Source organism: Dermacentor albipictus, chromosome 8 (assembly GCF_038994185.2).
Source record: "Dermacentor albipictus isolate Rhodes 1998 colony chromosome 8, USDA_Dalb.pri_finalv2, whole genome shotgun sequence".
Taxonomy (NCBI): Eukaryota; Metazoa; Arthropoda; class Arachnida; order Ixodida; family Ixodidae; genus Dermacentor; species Dermacentor albipictus.
This window is the reverse complement of record NC_091828.1, coordinates 50,613,515-50,636,433: the sequence shown is the minus strand read 5'-3', so window position 1 is coordinate 50,636,433 and position 22,919 is coordinate 50,613,515. Positions and strand designations below refer to the sequence as shown.

General features: G+C 43.0%; 2 protein-coding genes across 8 annotated transcripts in view; both read left to right on the top strand.

Moving 5' to 3' along the window:
- LOC139048775 (uncharacterized) overlaps nucleotides 1-22,248 on the top strand; it is a 55,705-nt gene extending 33,457 nt beyond the window's left edge. For 5 of the 7 annotated variants that reach the window (XR_011507899.1, XR_011507897.1, XR_011507898.1 and 2 more), the window contains 2 exons: nucleotides 4,402-4,464; nucleotides 6,365-22,248. Coding sequence is in view for 2 of the 7 variants with exons in the window: in XM_070523370.1 (XP_070379471.1) it covers nucleotides 4,402-4,464; nucleotides 6,365-6,419 (118 nt within the window). In the remaining 5 variants the exon portion in view is untranslated. The remainder of the gene's footprint in view (nucleotides 1-4,401; nucleotides 4,465-6,364) is intronic. The other 2 variants (XR_011507895.1, XR_011507896.1) reach the window with 2 other exon arrangements.
- The window catches only part of LOC139048779 (uncharacterized), a 193,125-nt gene that overhangs the window by 102,244 nt on the left and 67,962 nt on the right, over nucleotides 1-22,919 (top strand). The window lies entirely within an intron of this gene.

Here is a 22,919-nt window from a genome sequence, read left to right as displayed (position 1 = left end):
GGGTTTCAACATAAAAAAATTAGGGATTACAACAAAGCTAACTACATTTCCATCAACAGTGACTCATTCTTTCCGTCTTTTTCCCAACGTTCCGTTAACGAAAACTGGATACTTTACAAAGACAAATATATTCCGTACGTTTCGGCAGCGAACGACAAATCTAAACCATGGTTCAATAAAAAACTTCGAACACTACGTAATAAAAAAAAAAAAAACGTCTGTACCGCAATGCTATAAATCGGGAGAGTCCTCATGGAGCAAGTACAAAAATTTCCTTAGTGAGTACACTTTAGCCTTACGCACTTCTAAAGACAAGTACTTCGCTCACGACTTACCTTCTCTCCTGAAGACTAATCCGCAAAAATTTTGGCAACCGTTAATACCCGGTCACACTTCTGATATTTCTCTGCTAGACGACAAACAACAACCTCTTTCAGACGGGGAATGTTCATCACTATTTAATGCATATTTTTCTTTTGTTTTTACGAGGGAAGACCATTCTGATATTCCAGTGGTTCCGGATTACGATTACCCATTTATGGCACCCATAAATATCTCAACTGAAGGCATTGTTAGCCTCATTAACGGACTTAAAACCACATCTGCTTGTGGTATTGACAATATTAACTCTAAGCTATTAAAAAACACAGTATCTACTTCAAGTGTCATCCTATATCATATCTTTAAGCAGTCCTTGTCGTCTGGTGTCTTGCCCGTTGACTGGAAGATTGCGAAGGTTGTCCCCATTTTTAAAACTGGAGATAGACATAGGCCTGAAAACTATCGCCCAATATCGCTAACATCTGTGTCATGCAAACTATTTGAACACATAATCGCCTCGCACATTTACACGCACCTAGAAAAAAATAACTTTTTCTTTCAGAAACAGCATGGCTTCAGGAAAGGTCTATCTTGTGAAACACAGTTACTAGAATTTACCACCGATCTACATAGCAGTATGAACAACAGTCAACAAATAGACGCCATTTTCCTGGACTTTTCAAAAGCATTTGATCGCGTTGCCCATTGCTGGCTCATTTCTAAAATGTCTCATCTAGGTATCGACTCACTAACCCTTTCTTGGCTTAGAAACTTTTTCTCCTCCTGTCACTGAGGTCACGTCTGGTGTACCACAGGGGAGTGTGTTAGGGCCTCTGCTTTTCCTAATATTTATTAACGACCTACCTTCAAACATTTCCTCCTGCATACGACTGTTCGCCGACGATTGCGTTGTTTACCGACAAATTAATTCTATCAACGATCATACTGCCTTGCAGCATGACCTTCACATTATTACCGACTGGTGTAATATATGGAAAATGTCTCTTAACCCTTACAAATGTAATAATATATCATTCTCACGCAAGTGCACTAGCTCCATATTCACATACACCATAAATAACACGAACCTGTCACGTACCACTACTTACAAATACCTTGTGTAAACCTCACTAGTAACCTTTCTTGGTCTCCGCATATCACTACAATTTGCGCAACTGCATCTAAAACCCTTGGCTTTCTGAGGCGCAACTTGCAAAATTCATCTGCTGACGTGCGTAAATTAGCATACCTGACATTTGTACGCCCACAATTAGAATTTGCATCAGCTGTATGGTCACCACACCAAGAATATTCAATAACCATGCTGGAACGCATCCAGAACAGAGCTGCCCGACATATAACTCGGAATTTTGATCGAAAGTCAAGTATAACGCAGATCAAGCTCAATATTTCTTTACAGCCCCTAGACATCCGCCGGAAGATTGCTTTGCTCTGTCTATTTCACATATATGTTCATTCCGATAAGCCATGCATATTACCCCTCAAAACCCCCGTCCGTACGTCTTCAAGATTACATAATCATTTTAGCTTCTAGCGCATTTTTGGTAAAACCACTGCTTTCAATTTATCTGCTGTACCTCGTGGCATATCCACCGGAATGGTCTTCCCGATGATATCGTCACGATAACTGATCGTAAAATATTTCGTGAACGCCTGTGCATGCTTTTTACATAATCTCCTTCCTTTTATATATCCGCTATGCTTGATCATGCTGTGCTTTGTTTTGTTTTTAGTTCAGCCACTGTACAGTTGTCTTAGGTTTATTTTTGAGTTGTTTCCATTGTACTTAACAGTTCTTTGTTACATTGCCCCCCTTACTCAATACCCGACAGGGCCTGTAAGGTGTTTTCTAAATAAATAAATAAATAAAAAATGTGCAGCGTCGGTAAGATTAGCATTTCCTCTCTTCATGGTGGATCTACACGACGGACAGCGCATCACGTGACTACGCGTCACGGATTTGTGCCGTCCGCGCGTCATCCGCGACCCCCACGAACAACAAGGGCGCGATCTTGTACGCGTTCCAAACTCGAACGGAGGCGGTCCGTTCTTTCCGTCGCGAAATTGGCGGTCCGTTCCGTTGCGTTTGTCCGATAGCAGACAACACGGAATGATTGACAGCAGATATCACTTCACAATTGACGTCATGGCGTTCTTCACCGTTCAAACTGACCAACCATGTGCGGCTCGGTAGAACGGACCGCCTCCGTTCTATTTTGGAACGCGTACAAGATCGCACCCCAAATGCCGTGCTATTTTTCGCATCCGGATTTTGGGAGTCGAATGCTGCGGATTTAGCCTAGCATGCTCTACAGTCTGGCAACAAGCGCGGCTTTGGGATCTTTCTGAAACAGCTTCATCGCTGCTGACACCATTCGTGTCTGTTCACGAGCGTGCGATTCGCACAAGAGCGACTGAAATGAACCTGAATGGATGAGGTAACTTTGTTCTTACATCTCGTGGAGCAGTTCGCCGCGTTGTGGGACATGGCTCTCACCGATTACGCGGACACGAGAGCATAACAAGACCTCTTTCGATGAAACAAGCACTCGTCATCATCCAATTCGGACAAAACGACAGCCATTGCGGCCAACCGTCGTTTCCTTTCGATTGCCATTTTCATTCAGAGTGAAAAACACGTATGACAAAGTCTTTGTTACACCGATGGCGCCATCTAGAGTGAGTAGAAACAAGCAATCATAATAACTTACGTCCACTGAGATCCGCCTGGGCCGCCACAACATCGTCGAGGCCATGTTCAGCCATACAGCCACTCTAAGCCTACACGCAGAGAATCTGAGTATCTCTTTCGGAAACGGTGCCCACTCATCACGAATAGATTGCTGTTGAAGCTTCTGGGCACAAATATAAACCAAATACAAGCCTCAGTTTGAAAATTATGGGTCACACAGTGGACGATGACGACTTGACAGGTTCGAGGCGGACGGCAGTCGCTTCGGGTGGTGCCGCCATGTTTATTTTTCCGGCGCGGTCGTCTGCTCAGTCCGTCCGTCGTCTGGATGGGCTTCGCAGCCAGACGGGCGGCGGATTAAGCGTCCGCGGCACAGATTTGCACGGAGCCGTCCGGCGTGTGGATACACTATCAGCGTTGACTGCTGCATTGTGGCGTGGTGGAGCACTGCCATTACGAATCCCCTCACAAACTATGAGCTACCAAGCTGCACTAAGACCAGTGCACCAGTTTCAAGGATTACAGCACGCATGCATGCGCACTCAGATGTGCATACATACAAATTCTTGATTACGTCTCTCATTGTACTGTTACACTAAGGTACATTTTAATACTGGATAAAATTGCTGCTTACTTTGCACATCACATAGCATTAATTATAAAAAATTCAGCATGTGCATATTATAGCCGGCTATAAAAAAAAAAGTTACGGGGCTCCTTCCAACACATCATGCTATGTTTCGCAAGCTGTTCCAACAATTAAATAGATGATTACACAATGGTGGCCGCTTTTCATAAGTTAGCTTCGCTGGAATACATCCGTGTTAGTGGCAAAGCATACGAATTTGGTTTCGTGTCTTGGTGAACTGTGCAAGCTATTTCCGGCCCAAATTTCTTTTTAAAGAGTTGCACGCATTCACCATCATCATCATCCTACCTTAAAGTTCAATGCAGAACGAAGGAGCCTCCCTGCAATTATCATTGTCTTGCACTAGCTGATGCGAACTTGTGCTTTCAAATTTCATCATCTCACCTAGTTTTCTGTCATCCTTGGCGAAACTTCCCTTCCCTTGGCGCCCATTCTGCAACTCTAATGGTTCTCTGGTTATCTACCCTATGCATTACATGGCCTGCCCAGCTTCATTTTTTCCTCTTAATGTCTACTAGAATATCGACCATCCCTATTTGCTCTCTGATCCACACCGCTCTCTTCCTGTCTCTTAACATTTATCATTGCATTGCTCTTTGTACGGTCCTTAACGTGTTCTCGAGATTCTTCGTTAACCTGCAGGCTTATGTGCCATACTGCATGCTTAGAAGAACAATGTATCCAAGTTGACATTTTCAAATTCCCCGATTTTTTTCAGGTTTTCACCAAGTTTCACGTCAAGATGGGCTGACACCATGTCACCTGATGCTGTCACTCTCTGGTAAGCATGTTAAAAAAATAAAAACAATGCAGTTTGAACAGTAAGGAGTAGTGTTTATTTTATTCAAAATAGAAAACTGAAACAAGGGGTTTGTAAAATGCACAGCTACTAAAATATCTTCGAAAGAAACTCGGTGCCCTTTTACTCTGTGAAGGCTGACCAGCGGAGCTGCGTATGTGGGCCCCTTAATTACAGTGGCTGGAATAGGGGAAGTGTACCGAAGGCGTGGCCGCTCGCGTGTGCTTCCGCGATGCAACCGCGAGGTGGCGCTGGCGGTTGCTTACACGTCGCTTCCTACGGGCGTGCTATGCGTTTAGCGCTGGAAACGTGAATTTGCAGTGATTCTTTCGGTTCAGAAATTATTATATCCGGACTGCAATGCGTTCACTTGCATGCTACAATGGCAGTGACAATACATTAGTATATCTCCATCATTCATCAGTTTTCGTTCGATAAAACTTGCTCACTGCTGCCACGGTAGCTGCGCTTTAGTTACTGCCCGAGCACAGTAGCGATGCGCTGCACAGTGACGCTCTTTATCGCGATTCAACTTTGCCGCTCAGAAGACTGCCAAATGCAACCATCGTGTGCTATGGACGTGAATGGGATCTTTCGCCCACTCGTACTTTTTGCCATAAAAATCTATTTATCGTTTACACTAGTTCTATGCATGCACAAAGATTTTGCACAGCATGAATGCAGTCGCATTTGTGATAATTGATTCTTATTGAAGAAATGGCTTAAACTAAAGTGGATGTCCAACGCGTACGAAATTATAACTAGACATTTCCCTGAGCTCAGAACATTATTTAATTGTAAAATAAGTATTGTGCTGGATTCGTCCAAATAATGTGATTAGTTTCATACAAATAAAAGTGGAAAACATATGGTCCCTACTGTACATTCCTGATGGACCTGTTTATTGCTTTTACACGGAACAATAAATCATTCACCTGATAACAAAATTCTTGGTAATTAGAGGTTTCTTAATTGTCACATTAGTTTCAGGTAGATTAGTAATATACAAAACACACTTCAGAGAAAATTCAACAAGACATAGCTGAAAGCGCATCTCCACATGGTGCTCAAGTTGTTCTGCTAAGTTTCAAATGTTTTTTCTTCTCCCTTGTGGAAGTGCGGTCTTTGTTCAGAGACTTTGTGTAGAAGTGAAGACGTGTCATGATGAAAAACTTTACAATACTGCTTGTCAGTGCTTCCTTATGGGCAATTAACACAGCCAACGTATGGCATTAGTTGCATGTGCTGCATAATCTCTGTGATGCTATCTCTGTGCAACTTGTTCCAGCTAAACCAAATGGTGAAAGAGTCCTCCAGTGCTTCAACAAAAGCAAACAGCTCACTTCGTTAGAACGGCATCGGGCTGAAGGACCGGTCTGCTTCTTTCCAAACGCACCGTCTAACGTTGTATGTTGTGTTCGAAATGACGTAACACAAACTGAGGACCAAAATGAAGCTCGCAAACAGCGGCGTTCCGTTCAAGGGGCTTGTCAGCTTTTGGGATATTCCTCTGCCACTTCAGTAAAAGCTCCTCGTCCTTGGGCACACCGAAAAGCGACAGCTTCTCTTTGCACGATTTGTACCCGGTTGTGTAACCGGGCACAAAACAGTGGCTTTTACGTCGGCTCATCACATGCACATTTTCAACAACCCAGAAAAAGCGCACAGCGTACGGCAACCACTCAAAATGACCCAAAAAGCGCTGAAAACGCGGGCATATAGGCCTCCCATGCGCTCACTTGACGTGTAAACGACGGCGAGCGCCACCTCGCGGATGCATCATGAGGCTGCACTGTGGCTCCCGTAGGAGCCGCTCGGCGGTAATCACACTTCCCCTATTCCAGCCACTGTACCTTAATGGTGAACTGCACTTCTGCCGCAGGTCAGCCTGGTATTGCACTACCTATGGGATTGGCCCATGTGTGCGGAGTGCTTAAAGCCTGCTTCATCTCCGCTGCAGGTTGGACTGGCATTTCACGACCTTCGGGATCAGCCCACATATGGGGAGTGCTTAATGCTTGCTTTACTTCTGCCTCGGGTTGGCATGGTATTGCACTTTCTTCGGGATCGGCCCATCGTATGAAAAATTGTTGGTCTATGCGCGGATGCGATCTGCCAGATCTTAGCAATAGACAGCTTCACTGTAAAAAAAAAGTGGTCTAGCTCACGGCAAATAGTCAAACATTTTAAAATGCGAATAAAAAGAGATGCATACAAAAGCAAATAGAGCTATTTGTATCAACTGATAGCAAGCTCATTGGTATTATGCCCGAACTTTGTCACATATCAGATTCTCCAAGCAACTGGAAAGTCAACCTCAACTGTCCTGAGATACTCTCAGACTGCGCATAATGCTTCAGTGTTGCATTTCACTGCTTTAAGGGGTTTATTTTGGTGTGGATGTGGGTAACCTGCATCTTAGTGTAAGCTAACACTTTGCTTTTTGAGCTCAAGCTCCTTCAAAGAGGCGGCGGCACAGTTCCTTTCCCAGTCATTCCTCAATGCAATGGTCCTTCCTATTCTTGTCCTCGTTCCGCTGCGTGTTCGCCCCATGGACCATTTGAAGCATCCTTTTGGTCAGTTGTACAGTCCGATTTTTCAGAGTCCCTAAGGGCCGCTACAATGTAAAAAAAAAATGAATGCATGTCTTTTACTGCCCTTAAGGGCCCAAATCGCCACAGGCACGTCCAAAAAAGCTCTGGTCTGCCAGTACACTGATTAAGAGTGTCTCAAGAGTGTCTTGCTTCACTCTTGAGCAGCACTTACTGACTGCACAGTAATAACAAGCTCCACCAAAGGGCTAGATTACTTCTGTACTACTCCAAGTGTTCCAAAAAAACTTTTGGAACACGAAGTAGAAAAAAAAATTCTGCTCCTAAACTGCTCCAGAATGAAATCCTAAACTGTCTTGACCACCACCACTGAGGGGTTAATCTTCAACATCACTTACGTACGTAAGATAAAATCTTAAGTAACACTTACTGGTTGTCTAAACATTTTGAAATGGTTTCACAGGTTCTAATTTAACACTTCTTATATGCACTTTTTAAAACATAACAGTGAATAACGATTTTGGTATTAATTTCGGTAACATATTTCAGTATTCTGCAGTTGATTTGGAGGATTATGCGTCATCACTGGTCTGCAATTATGGAAGTTTAGAGATAAAAAAGTGGGGGCAAGAATGCCGACGTTTTACACATTGTCGTTGTACAGAACAAAACCTATGCAACTTGCTATAAAACTTGTTTATATAGTATTTGAAATTACCCTAAGAGAGTATGTAAACAGCTGGGGTTTCATAGTTCTAGGTTCTTATGTTTTCGACTAGCACCTCCCTTTAAATGGCAGTAAAAGGCATGCATTAATTTTTTTTTTTGGACTGCCTGATTTTCTAAATGTTTTGTTCTTGCAGTCCTCAGGGAACCACCCCTTGCCGCCAAGAAAAAGCACCTTTGACTGTAGCAGTAATCAGTGATTCGCCTAATTGGCAAACAGTTCAGTATGCCAAACAGCCTCGAGACAGCTGTACCTCTGACAGAAGGCACTAATACACAGTGCAATGCACTGTTTCTGCACCCTAGACTGTGGGATTCTCATCCCGTACTCTTGGGTCAAAGGAACGACAATACAGTAGTGCAAACAATCACAAAGGCATTTATTGCACCTTTCATTGATCAATGCCTGCTAGCCAAGTTGCTATCCACAAAACATGCCAATGGGCGCGCGACAAATCGCGGAAGTCCGACTCACCGTGACCGGATAGCGAGCGAATATGTTCGCCCCTTGCTGGATCCCAACGCCTGGTTGTTCGCGTGTACGGTCACGCGAACGGTCATATAAGGCCTCACGAGACGGTCTTGCAGAAGCATGGATCGGCGCACGCCTGGCACGTCCGCGCTGCTTGCCGTCCCGAACCAAAGAGGAAGCGTGTTCTCCCTTGCGCCCCCAAGTAACCCTGCCGTGAGGCGGCGTTGGCAGCGCAACACTCGCGCCATCTCTCGCATGGCCTGGGGCCCGCGGCGAAGCCGCAATGCAGGAGAAGGAAGCTATACAGGAAAAACAACATATCAGGGGACGTGCGACAGTCGCGCATCCCCACAAGACAAATGTGATAAGAGCTATATTATGTGACCTATCATAACTGCGTGGTGCCAATACAGACAGGATATGCAGGGCATGTAGCGATGTGGACAGTAGCAATGGAATGATATCACCAGTGTACAGAGCGATGAATTCATTCTTTCTCTGTTACTGATAATCGAGAACTGCATCAATTAAAAAATGTGAGAAAAATTAAGAGAAAAATCATGTGTGAAGGAATACTACTCATCATATCTATTGCAATTATTCTCAGACAGCATTCCCTCTTTTTTGCTTTTATTATTAGTGCATTTATATAGTACTGCTCACCTGCTGTTCCATGTGTTCCATCGACACATACACGATCAGTTCCAAGCCTCTTGAAAAGCTCCTGTTGTGGTGTGGTCATGATGACTAGCATAATATATGTCATCCAAAAGGTCCTCATTTTTTCTCTAAAAGAATGTCACTTTTTGGTGTTTAAAGAAGAGCAATGGGTTCTCCTTTTCACTATGCATCCTCTCAACCCAGAGTTGCACGCTCACATAGTCATTATCATGCAGCCGCTCGGTCTTTGAGACTCTGGCATCCCTCATTATGTTGCGGAGACCCTGCTTGTTTAACAGGTTGATGCGGTGCAATGTCTCATCCACGTTGGACCGCACATTATCCAGTACTGCATCAATGGACACGCCTTCTCGCAGCTTGTCTTGAGAGAGTAGAGAAAAAGTGTATATTAGTTGAAGCATAAATAACTATTACCGAGCACGCAAGGAAGTGAAATGGGCACTGATGAACATTTTTTAATATCATTATTTAGAATTCCTTTAATTGAATAATGAGTTACATTGACTTACAAAAACCTTTTGCAATGGTGGGTGTTAAATAGTTCAAGCTGTCGCAATTTTTGTTCTTTTTAGGCCAGCTCTTTGCAAGGACATGGTGCTATGCAGCCTTCAGCTGCTGAAGAGGCAAAATTACATTTCTGAATTACACTACACGGTTACATTACATTTGAAGAGGCAAGATTACATATTTAAGTGTTTCAATGTTTGGTGTCATTGATAAACCGTCATAGGGATTATCTGCACCAGTGTTATCAGGTACGTAAGTGAAGAAATTTATTGTGTGTACCAAGTTTACAGCTAGGCTGCCAATTTCATCCTTCACTGTTGGTAACCTTGTTCGCACAAAAGACATTACTGAAGCATTGTGAAAGCATTGCACTGGACTGGACATGTGAAGATTGTGGTTCATATCCTACCCAGGGCAAAAATGTCTTCCACTTTTATTTCCTTTACTAAATATTGCCATTATTTACAATTTCTATCCTTCAGTTAGGACTTCATTTTCCAATCGCATTCCATAGCAGAAGTTATTGCCACTTCCATAGTGGCATGCCACCATAGAAGGGCAAAACAGAGTCGGCAATCGAAAACGTGCAGCATTTCCAGATTAACTTAAATATAAACATCACTGTTACTGACTGCATTGATGGACATAATTTCATTAATGTCAATATAAAAACTCAATTAAAGCTTTCAGCAATTATTTATATAGTTGATTTATCAGTCATTCATCCATATTTACGGAGCAGACACACCTGTGAATGTATGCTTTGAAGGCTATGCAGTCATGTGGGTTTTTGAGTTAAAAGTATTATTTCAGTCAAGTAGAGTACTGACTGGACACCTGAAGCTGTTTTACGAGTTCACGTCTAATACTCAGGGTGTCTACCAAGTTGACATTTCGAAATTCCCCAAGTTTTCCAGGTTTTCCCTGAGTGCCACTGCAAATTTCCCTGAGTGATGCAGAACTATGTTTTATATCAACACGGGCTGAAACCATATCGCCTGATGCTGTCACTCTCTAGTAAGCACATGAAAAAAAAAGCAACTTAATCCAATTTGAATACTAAGGAGCAGTGTTTATGTTATTCAAAAAGAGAATAGACGGCAGGGGTTAGTAAAATGCACAGCAAATAAAGTGTCTTCGAAAACAATTGCAAATAAGGTCGGACATTATCAAATACGAATAAAAAGGAGATGCATACAAAGGCAAATATTTTCTAATATGAGCTATTTCTATCAACTGATAGCAACCTCAGTGGCATGAGGCCTGAACTCTGTCACAATTGAGATTCTCTCTCAACAGCTCGTATGTCAACCTCAATAGTCCTGACATACTCTCAGCCCACGCACGACGCCAGAGTGTTGTGTTGCACTGCTTCAAAGAGTGTATTTTGGTTTGGATGAGGGACACCTGCATCTCGGCATCAGCCAAAACTTCACTTTTTGAGCTCAAGCTCTTTCAAAACGGCGGCAACAAGCTTCCTTTCTCATTTATTCCTCAATGCGTAGGTCACTTCTGTTCTTGTCCGCCTTCCGCCACTCGTTCGCCCCAAGAACCATTTGAAGCATCTTGATCAGTTGCACAGTCCACGACCGATTTTTCGAGCTCCTTAGGGGCCGCGAAAACGTCCGAAAAATCGGCCAGTTGGAAAAAAATAAATGCGTGTCATTTACTGCCCTTAGGGGCTCAAACCGCCACAGGCACGTTCGAAAACGCTCTGAAGGCCTGTCGGTACACATATTAGGCATACCTGTGCTCGTACTGTGACAGGAAATGCCGGGTGCCCGCGTGCATAATTAAGATATACATACTGCATTCCGTGGCGCCCCTTCCTACGCTTGTTATGCTTCACTGCAATACTTTTCCGTAAGCTTTACCGAGTAACATTTCTGTACAGTGGCTGACTTTCACGAACCGGCATTATGCAACACACCGTGTTTTCCAAGTTTCTAAGCCAATCGCAAGGACCACAAAGGTGGAGTCCGTGCCATTGCTGACAGCAGCGAATTCTTTCAATAAAAAGTTCGGCACCCAATGGCAAGAAGCTTCGTAGCGAACGTCGAAGCAGCTAGGCCTAGCGTTGCCGCAGTGGTGGCAACGGGTGCCAGCGGATCTGCGTGCGAGTGCCGGTTCGAGGGGGCGAAGTAATGAAAACGGCAGCGGTGGTGCCTTTGATTAATGCCGTTTCGAACCTGCGGTCGCGGCAAAACGTCCGGAAAATCTAACAGCAAGGAGTTCTTGCGTCGGAAATTTCACACGTTCTGATACGTTGACATTATAGGGTACGAGGTGGCGCCGCGAAGCCGTCCAAATTATCAGGAATCTGGAAAGTCGCTCGTTGACTGTACACTGGCAACTCCTCCTGCCAACGACGAGTCATTACGATTCCTGTCTGCTACTCGAGCCAGCATATTACCGCGACTTTCGACCCTTTCAATAAAATTGCCGCTAATTTTCCCTGATAGAGGCCCAAATTCCCTGAGTTTTCCCTGACTTTTTCCAGACTACTCAAAATCCCTGAGAATTCCCAGTTTTCCCGGTTGGTAGGCACCCTGAATACCCCTGTCACACGGCAAATCTAATGTCATTTACAACGAATGACATTTGCTGATAATGCCATTTCTTTAGTGTCACACGGTAAAACATAAGGACATTTTCGTATATGACATTTACAAACAAATGAGTTCGCCAAACTCATTTGCATTAGTTTGGAACTGAATGTGTATCCTCGACACCAGAAGTTTACCAGTGTTTTGCAAACAGTACATGCTTCTTTGTTGTTTTAACAAAAAATCACTGTTATTCTATCCATTTTATTACCTAATTATTGCTTTAACGACGTTAAAGTCCATCACGTGCGTAAATACAGAAAGCTACTCTCAGTCCAGTGACCAGACAGCCGTCTTTAGCTTTCGCTGCAGCAGTTGTGTTGGTTCTCACCGGAGCATCGGCCGCGGCCACTTCAATTGACTTGGCATAAAAGCGTGCGCGTGTTTACCTGTGGCACGCACCAAGAATGAGGATATTAGAAGCTCGCATGCACATCAGAACGGCGATGACATGCAACTGCCCTTCTCTTACCACTTTAGCAGATGTAGCGGACGCACGTATCGTTCTCTTCGCCCTGTTGCTTGCCTTAGCTCGACTCGACTTCGTTGGCAATGTCGACAAGTTAGTGATCGAACGCTACGGTTTGAAAGCAACGATCACGTATTCTAGTGGAATTTAGCACATTGGAAAATAATTATTGGACAAAAGTGAGTTTGAGGCGTGTCTTTTTTTTTTTACTATCGTCATTGTCATCATTTTCAAATGACAGTTTTCGCCTTGTGGCAGCGTGCTGCAATAATGACATTAATCGCAAGAAATGTCATTTGTTGGAAATGACATTAGATTTGCCGTGTGACAGGGGTATAAGCCTAATTATCGTGATCGTTCCAATCATGTTTCATTCACATAGCTGATTCATGAGCATTCAAAATATTTAGGTACCATATTTTCCAAACCATAGGTGCCACTATTCTTTTCATTTTCGTCCAAGCGTATTATACAACAGTGTAACTTATATATGCAAGACCAACATGAGACACTCTTTTTCTCCAGCAATGTACTTGCAGTTTATTTTACCTGCTAGAATGTGCGGCTCATGAAATTTTTTTTTTTACTGAAGTTTAGTGCCCTGAAATAGGTAAGTACGACATATTAGGATAAGTGTATAAACATGCACAATCGCATTTCACGATGCTGACCCAAGTTAAGGTAGATGCATCTTATACAATGAGTTATATACACATAATTTTTCTTTGAAGGTTGTGAAAAGAGGGGGAAAGGGGGTGACTTGTACAACAGTTCAAATTATAGTCCAGAAAGTATGGCACATGGTTTGTGAGCCCTACATATAGTAGAGTAAAATACAACTTGAGCTGATGAAAGTTTCACATGGAAAGCACATCTGCTGTGGATGACCTACAGTAGTGGTGAGAGGTCGCAGTTTCATCGATGTCTGTAATACTTGCACATCAGTTTCGGCAAAATGGCAGACATAATTATGTACAATGCACCTTAAGTAATCCCAAGTGGAAATTATTCCAGCTTACTGCTATTTTGAGACACTGAATCCCACTAGGATCATAAGTCATACCAATCCAGTTAACTGCAAGCCTGAAAAATAAAGCAGAAAGAGAAAAAGCCACAGTCTGCTGCGTGGCCTACAGTGCACCAGGAGGCACTACACCTTCCTGCTTGGTACATGAAATGATGCAAACAAGTATAACTAAAGTTGTTGCCTGCAATAAGAATAGCCATATAGGTCAAATATAGGCCACTGGCTGTGCCAAGGTAGTTGTTACCACTGTGAAATTGGAGAACGGTTCCCTTTTTTCTCTCTCTCTCTGAACTCTTCAGGCATTGATACAATGTAGCAAAATGATAAACATGTTTATGATGTCATTAACTATAATGCCCTGCAGTCAGTAAAGGTGGCCTCGAATGATGTGGAAATCATGAATTTCAAGCGCACTAACATGTGCTCCAAGTTCACTGCATGGTCTGGCATGAGTATTGCCTTGTATTTGGGGTGTTGAAAACTCAACAACCACTCTTTATGTATTGTAAAGCAGAGCAAAAGTGGTTTCTTACCAGCAATAGCAGCTCATTCCGACTTGGACAGAAAAACACGACCCAGTTCAAAGTCGTGGCCTCTGTGCTTGAATTGGAAAACCACATACATACCTGTGTTGTCTTCGGTCACAGCCATTGCCGCAAAACATCTTTTTCCACACTTAACACTTGAAGGCCGCTTCAGCTTTTGTTTACTGTAGCTGTGGAAAAAGATAACCGGGTGGTTTATTCTAACTTAAGCACTGGACTTCCAACACATGCTTAATTCTACTACACCATTTACACCATTTAGCTACTATTCAACTTGCCTGAAACCTGGCTACGTGAACTGCGCAAAGGTGCGGTATTTTCACGCTTTCAGGGCAACGCAGCGTTTTCAGCAGGGGTATGAGAAGAAGACTTAAATATAGGAAACAAATAGTGAACGTGCAAGTAATTCAGTTTGAGATGGATCATCTACTAGACTTTTCAAATATTGAGTAATATTTGCAGTAATGCAATGGATTGCCTGAAGTCAATGCATTGCATGCAGCATTTCAAGGGCACTTGGTTTGTCTCTAAACAAGAACACAAAACAAATCTGCGTTTTTACATGCCAATACCACGATCTGATTATCAGGCATGCCTCTCTCAGTAAAAGTCTCGTCCTGGCTGTCAACACCAATCGAAGGAATTACTATATGCAATGCTAACAGGGTACGGTGACAAAATCAGCATTCATAGCAAGCACAAGGCATGCGCTAAGACCCATTGACCACTGGAAGGCACACAGTTTGCATTGCATACATGTATTCTTGCATGTGGTTCAGAACTGTATGGCAATTTTCACTCAGCTGCTTTCATTAGCCCACAAAAGTTTTATTTAACTATTTACAAAGGCTTTCTACCTACTCAAATAAAAGTACTTGCAACATACTGGCATGGTACCAATTGGCTGGTTCTGGGTGTTAAAATTTTCTTAAATGTGTAAGCATCTCTATGCTTACCAAACGTCCATCACGCAAGATAAAAATGTGGGCCGATCCCAGAGATAGTGCAATACTGGGCCAACCCACGGCGGAGGTGAACAGCCTTCAAGCACTAAACAAAGTGAAAAGTGCACACAATATAGATAGAGCATGCAGCAGCGAGTGGCTTTACCTTTGTTCTGCCTGTCGCTACCACGAGATCGCTCGCAAATCTCTCAGCACACACCGCACCCTGCCCCTTTCGCAGATCGCTTTCAAGATATGGGCCCGCTCTTCAAGGCAAAGCGACGAGAACACGGCGTTCAAGATATGGTCCACGCAACGCATAGTGGTTTGACGTAGATGGATAAGGCACTAAAGAGCAGTATCAGCTTATAATGATCAGAACGTCATCAGCACACCTGGCGCTGCCGTCTGCAGCAGTCCGTGTTGCTGCGACGCTGCTGTTTATACCGGTCATATTAACTTCCATAACACTTTTTTTTTTGTTCAAGTACTCTAAAGAGCCCAGGAGGCATAGGGGTGGGGGATGTTACGATTGGCTAGCGGGGATAGTGACCTTCTGGCTTCGCTGCAATGAATCGCTTCGTGAAGCCAACAACATGCCCCCTTCGAATAGCCCTTCGGAGCCAGTAAGGCTAGACACGTTTGGCGGACAGGATTGTTAGCTGGTTCGCTGTCACCTTCAGGGACCAATTGGAGCAAGAAAACTCCTGGAAATGTTTGTTCTATGGCGTTCTCCCATGTACTCTGGTAAAAGTCACAGTCATGACAGATTCAGCAGCTAACTGCAGAGTCAGCTCAGGAACCAAGACGTGCCAGCTTGAGTCAAACGTGACAACACCTGTCTATGAGGCCCCACTCATTTTGGTGTGTTCAGTAAAACAAAAGTGCAAGAGAGTGTGTGAACCTTCGCCCTCAAAGGCGGGTACTTCGACGACTTTGGACGCTTTGGTTGGATGAAGGTTGGATGGCAGCTTTTCCTGGCCTAGGGATCTAGTAAGGACAGAGAGTGTTTAAGCAGACATTTTCGGCTGTTCAGTGTGCATCTCAGTCATGCTAGACTGATCAGATGTAATGTTCTCCACTCTTCATGTAGATATTGTAAATAAATCCCCTACTCCTCATTCTTAACGAGAACAAGTTCCTCCCTTCAACAACATCCTTAGCATGAATGAGTCGAACAATGGTATGGGCCAGGTACCCTTTTCATGGCAGACACCAACTCTTACAGGGATTACAATGAAAGGAGCAAAAAATACCAAAAGTACACAACTAAACAAGAAATATGAATTGGAACAACATGAATTAGTGCAAAAAAATGACTTATTACAGGGTATATACAATGTGTGAAAAAAAACAGTGATGACAAGGGTCAAGGTTCCTAAAATACTTATCACAATGAGCTGTTTCACATTACAAAACAATGGAAAAAAATTTAAGTATAGATTACTAAACAGGAAAGCAAAATTGCATATTAAATAAGAACATCAAGAAATGCAGCTGGAACAGAACAGCAAGGTAAGAGGTAGTTCAGATTTCTAGGAACAACTTCAAATTATGTACAAATGAGTCGTGTCAGATAGCGAGGAGGAGAGGTGAGTGGAAAAACGGATTAGTGTGGGCGAAGATGGGTGCGATTTTAAGTTGGTGATCAAGCCGTCAAGACACACGTCACAAGCTAGTCTGATATTTAGAGTAACGTGGGATAACCGGTTGGAGTAAATGAAAGGACAATAGTGTCAGAAGCCTGCGTATATTGAGAGGAGCTAAATTAATTTAATATTTGATTTCCGTAACTCTAGATGTATGCGAGTAGTTTCTTGTGATGAAGCGAGCAACCTTATTTTGCAAAAGACTCGAGTTTGTGCTCGAGGTAGGCCTCGACACAAACTAGAGTCAGCTTCAATTAAGACACAAACTAGAGTCAGAGTCAATTAAGTAAGCGAGAAATTTTGTCTCGGAGTTAGCCGAGTGCAAATAGTGCCTTATGAAGCCAAGAGATGTGGTTGCTTTAGTAGAGTTTGCCGTTTTTACACTCTGCTAAGCAGCTGAGCGGAGTGGATGTGCGAATGCACATGCGCCCTCCGCTTAGCTGCAAGCAGGCTGGCGGAGTCAGAAACACGGTCCGCTTACAAGCTGCCTGAACAGAAGGTTGCTGCCATTTTTTCCTAGCAAGGTGGTCGATGCACACACCCACTCTGGCTTGTGCATCGAGGCACCTTGCCTGCCTTGCTCTTTACAAGATAGATTTGCACAGATGAAGACTTATGTCTGCTAGAAGGTGCGCATGCTGACCCATTTGAAAACCTCGCAGCGCGGGAGTATGTGATGCACGCTGTGCAGCATGTTAGCATCAGAAAGGATCAGATTGTATGCAAAATGCAAGCTCGCTGGCTATCACGTGGCATTCCCCAAGATGGGGCTTTATTTTCCACTGGATAAAATGGACCGGTAACACATTACAAGTTCATGTTTAGATGCTTTATGGACAAATAAGCTATATGTATTCGTTTTACTTATAAAAGTTTTACTTATAGGTGCTTTTATTTTGTTTCATTACCCTGAATTCGGCCAGAAGGCACTGCAAATACGAAGGGAACATCAAGCGGAAAGCCAGAGAAGCCGAGATAATCTCGTGGGTGGCGGCAATGGAAAATAAACCTGCTACGAGTAACTACTGAAGAGGAAATAAGGATATCGGGAAAGAAACAATCTATTATAACTCAAAGGGAAGTTTATTACTTTCTGAAACGAGCTCAGGATGCCTTAGAACACGCACTTATACAGCAAAATATAAGAAGGAAGAAGCATGTGCTTGCTGCGGTAAAGCTAGGGAAACAATAGAGCATGCTTTACTAGAATGTGAAATATCTCCCCAGCAGTAGATTTAGGCACCACTGGCCTATACACCATTAATAAAATATATCCAGAGAGGGAGATTAAGATGGACTGCAATGATTGTAATGGCATCATTGGAATCGGACATATGCTGGCGGGGTGTCCTGCGACTCTCCCCAACCTCGTTGAAGAATGGACACAGTGGGAGAGAAGGATACAAAGCGCATTGTTTCACGACCAACTAAGGGCAGTCCAGGGGGCCCATGATGTCGCTGAAAGGCTTGGCCTGACAGTGCCAACGTGGGAGCGGCCCGCCTTGGCTTGAGAAGTCAAGCCTCTGCACCTCATTACAATAAAAGTTTTCACACACACACACCATTGGCCTGCTTGAAGCCCTTGGGTTCAGCAAGAGCAGGGGGAAAGTAAAAATGTATGCAGTAAAGATTGGTAAGCAGCGAATGGAAGATTGGTGGACAAAAAGTAGGGAAACGACAAACAACAGAGGCTTGCAAAGACAAAGTTCAGAAAGTTTGGTTATGGGAAGTCATCGTGGTTTTTTTTTTTTCTTTGTTAACATAGGTCGAACATTAGGCAATACAAGAGCTTCATGGCGCAACCCACACCTCTTTCCAAAGGGGACACTCGTAGCACCTATCCATCCATCCCTCTGCTCCGCTAGGCTAGACATACAACTAAAACGTGCAATCACCCACCACTCCACCATGTGGCTAAGCGGGGAAACTTGGAGCGGGGAGAACTGTAAAGACACTAAACTAAAACATTCTAGTGAAAATCACATCTACGCAAATGTTCCATGACAGATCGAATGACAAATGAACACCCAGATATTGTGAATACCAAGGCTACGGGCATGTTTTATAATTTTGTAATTACATAACACGGGTTTAGCTGTAGTCCTGAATCTGATAGCTTTTGTAATATTAATGTTGATTTCCGCTTGCTTACTGCCCCACTTACAGAGATTGTCTAGGTAAGATAGAAGGTAGCAGGTATCCTCAGGGTTACTAGATCACGCAATCATCAGCAAATAGTCTATGACCATAAACGCCTACCATTACTAATATCGTTAATGTAATCTAAAAACAAAATAGGCCTGAGCATGGAACCTTGCGGTACTCCAGATTTGACATGATTTAATGGAGACAAATGGTCATTGATGAAAACTGATTGCTACCGGTTAGTTAAAAAGTTGGTAGTCCACCTAGTTATTCTCACGTGTATGTTAAGATCTGTCAGTTTATGAATAAGCCACAATTGAGGAACCTTGCCAAAAGCCTTCGCAAAGTCCACAGATATTACATTGATTCGATAAAAAAGATAATCAATCGTGTAAAAGTCCATGCCGATTGATAAAGAAAAAGTTTTGTTCTGTAAGAAACTTCATTAGAGCAGATGAAATGATGAGTTTGCAGTACATGCTGGTAAAGAAATTAGTCTGTAATTTGATGGGTTAGACGAATCACCAGATTTAAATATGAGAATTATGCAAGCTGCTTTCCAATCATTTGGGACGCATCCCGTTTCAATACATTGCTGAAAAAGCTTGGCTAAAATGCGACATATTGCAGGTTTGGATATCTTAAGAAGTTTAGGGCAGATGCCATCACAACCAGGAGCAGAGTTAGTTGGAAGACAATCGATACAGGACTGTACTACTTCAGAAGCGATATTAATGTTGTGCATGCTTGAATGCAAAATAGGGGCCTGAAAGCTTCTAGGTACACCAGTCTCATCTGTGAAAACGGATGAAAAAAACTTGAATTCAATAGCAACACGTGCCGGAGAATGTTACCATCCTTAGATAACGGTACCGTCAAGTTCGATAATTTGGGTTTCCTAAATTTTTGTGTCATTGCTAAGCATGTCTGAAATGTCATGGTTGAAAAATTTATCTTTGGCTGTTGTTGTTACAGTCCTGCATAAGTGTGCGTGCTCACGATAGGGCCTCCAATCTTCCACAGATGCTCATAGTTTAGCTCTGCAATATAATGGTTTCACAAGCGTCACAAACCAAGTGCTTTCTGTGCAGGCTGTTATTTTGAATTTTGGAATATGCATCAGCCCATCATGAAGTAGCCAGTTTGTGGCCGTATCCTTGAAAAGGGGTTGATAATGACATTCGGCTGCGTGGAGATGAGCAAGTGGTACAATGCTTAAGCGTACTTAAGTCCCAGAGGAGTTTCTGCATGAATTTTTCAATTGTTTATGAAGGTTTCTTACCTATTCAAAGGAAAGTGTTTGCAACATACTGATGTGGTACTAATTGGCTGCTGCTGGCTGTTGGCCTTGGTATCTTCCTTTGCTGTTGAGCAGCATTTACTGAGTGCGCAGTAATAATGAGCTGCACCAAATGGCTACACATTACTGCTGTACTACTCCAACTATTCCAAAAGGACCAATTTTTCTGCTCCAAAATGCACCACGACTACTTATTTCATAGTCCAAATCCTTAACTGGCTAGGCCACCACTGCATGCTGACACACCACCCACTGTGGGTGTGGGCTGTATTAGCCAAGTCTCAGACAAAAATAACTGTGGCACTGTTCTTTTTGAGCTTTGTTACTTAATGAAAAGGCTTTGAATTCAGGCCACCAGTGCTGCAATAAAGTATTCCTATTCCAGCCGCCCCACTTGTTAAGAGCTGCATGCCACCTGCATTACTGGCTGGGCCAGTCACTTGAAATCGGTGGACTATAAGGTTAGAGTAGAATCAAACAGAAGAATTTTTTTCATATACTGGCTTTGGACGTCCCCAAATTTTTGGGATGGGCCTGCTATAAATTTTACGTATTCATAACGTAGGAAGGTTATGACGACATGTAACCCAGGCAGGCAATGCTTTTGGAAACGAACTTTAAACTTTGCCACTCCGACAGTGGTGAATAGAGTGATCTGTTGTCATGTTTAGCAGTACTACTTGCATCTGACCACTGGATGTATTGTGTCACTGTTCATTATTTATTACATGTGCTTATACCATGTGCTCCAAAAAGATGTTCCAATCATTGGTGCAATCTACTAATACCAGCTACGTACTTTCGCAATGTCTCTGTAGGCATCTCTTTAAATCTTTTTATGTCTAACACGATACACAAGGACTCCCCTGTAATCACTGACACAGAAATAGTACAGTGTAGTTCTAAAACAAATGTGCTTAACTCATATTGGTGACAACAAATAGTTTAACATTGGTGCTGTCATAGGTCTGGTTTGCGATTACAGCCGACGTCTTGTGGTTGATTAAAGGAGTTCTTTAACAGCAAGGTCCAGCATTACCAGAGCCTGATGGCTTGTAGACCCACCATGTTGTATTAGTGGTTTGGGTGTTGCGCTGCGAAAGTGAGGTTGTGGGATCACATCTCGGTCGTGGAGGCCACATTTCGACGGGGTTCGATGAGGTAAAAATGCAATGCCCGTGTACCGTACGTTGAATGCACGTTAACGAATCCCGCGAGGTGAAAATTAATCCGCAGTTCACCGCTACAGTGTGCCTCATCAGATCTTGGCTTTGGCACATGAAGTGTCAAAATTTGAATGTTTTATTAACCGCAGGTACGGTGGCTGCCTAGTTCCTGCGTCATTTTAGATTACCTTTATCGTTAATTTCTACCTCCGTTTCCTCTGTTTGGGCTCCCTGGGACTAGGCCATAGTGGCTATGGCTAGACGCACCAATGAAAAAATCTACGAGTCTAGAAGCGTTGCAAATTTTGGTTCCTTAAAGTCAACTTTGTCATCATACACTGCGGTGAAGTATACCACGAATGCAAAGGGGCCACTGTGAGGGGACACAGCACGAATTCCTTCATTATACACATGCATTCCAGTTTTCTGTCACAGTATGAGCACGGAGACAACTAATAATCAGAACTTTATTTCTAAGAAGTCGTTACAATTTGTTGGGGTCCGTCAAGCGAGAAGCTGTTGCAAACAGCTTGAAAGTGCTTGACAGCACAGCAGTCAGTGTAGAAGAAAATAAAGCACGCATATAATTATATATTATATATTGACACGTGTATACATACATTTATCGGGCGACCACGTTTCGCCGCCTAACAAATCTTATCGCACAGCGCGGCACGCGCCTGCATGTATCCGAAGTTTCTGGAAAGTTATCGATGCTTCTATCCGCTGTCTGTTGTCGCTGAACCTTGTGTTATCTGATTTCATCGCGTGACGCGAATGGTGTAGAACTTTGTGGAAGGCACACGAGCCCCAACAAGTCTGGAACATTCGATGACTACTGTATAAAAGCTGACACGCTGGACCAGCTGATCAGATTTTCGACGATTGCCGACTGTGTTCGCTGCTATCATTGTGCTTTAAGTGTAGGCTGTTTTGTGTGCACAGGTTCGCCCAATAAAAGCTAGTTTTGTCTTTCACAGTACTGCTGCTGTGTTCTTTAACATCACTACCACGTGACAATATAGTGATATACTACATACTATATTAGCTCGTGCTTAACAATGGTAATTGCACAGTTATAAAATAGTAAAGAGGGGTGGACAGTGCAACTGTATGTCCCAACCGAAACTAACATGAACACTGTGTGTACAATATATATATACATATATACACTGTGTTCATGTTATGTCATGTTCATGTGTGTGTGTGTCTGTGTGTGTATATATATATATATATACATATAGAGAGAGAGAGAGAGAAAGAACAGCGCATTAGTAACTTCCAGTGACAGATATCCATACATTTGTTCCCGCGTGCAGGCATCATGTAATGAATGATTCTAGACCAAAAATTATTTCGCGTTTCCGGATAAAGACATGAACATTAATAATGCCTTGGTTTTCATACTTATTTAGAAGTTAAGGAACATTACAGGTTAGCGATTGCATTAGATAAATTGTTAGCCTTTTTGGCACGAGCCATCTATCCTGGCTGTAGTCCCGACAGTAATTTTACAAGTGAAGAGACTTTGTTAGAGGAAAAAATATGAATACAGTAAAGGAAGGCCATTCACATCTGGCAGTTTGAAAAGTGGTGATGTTGTGTGGAGGTATGGAATGTTAGAAATAATTCCGACGAGCACGTTTCT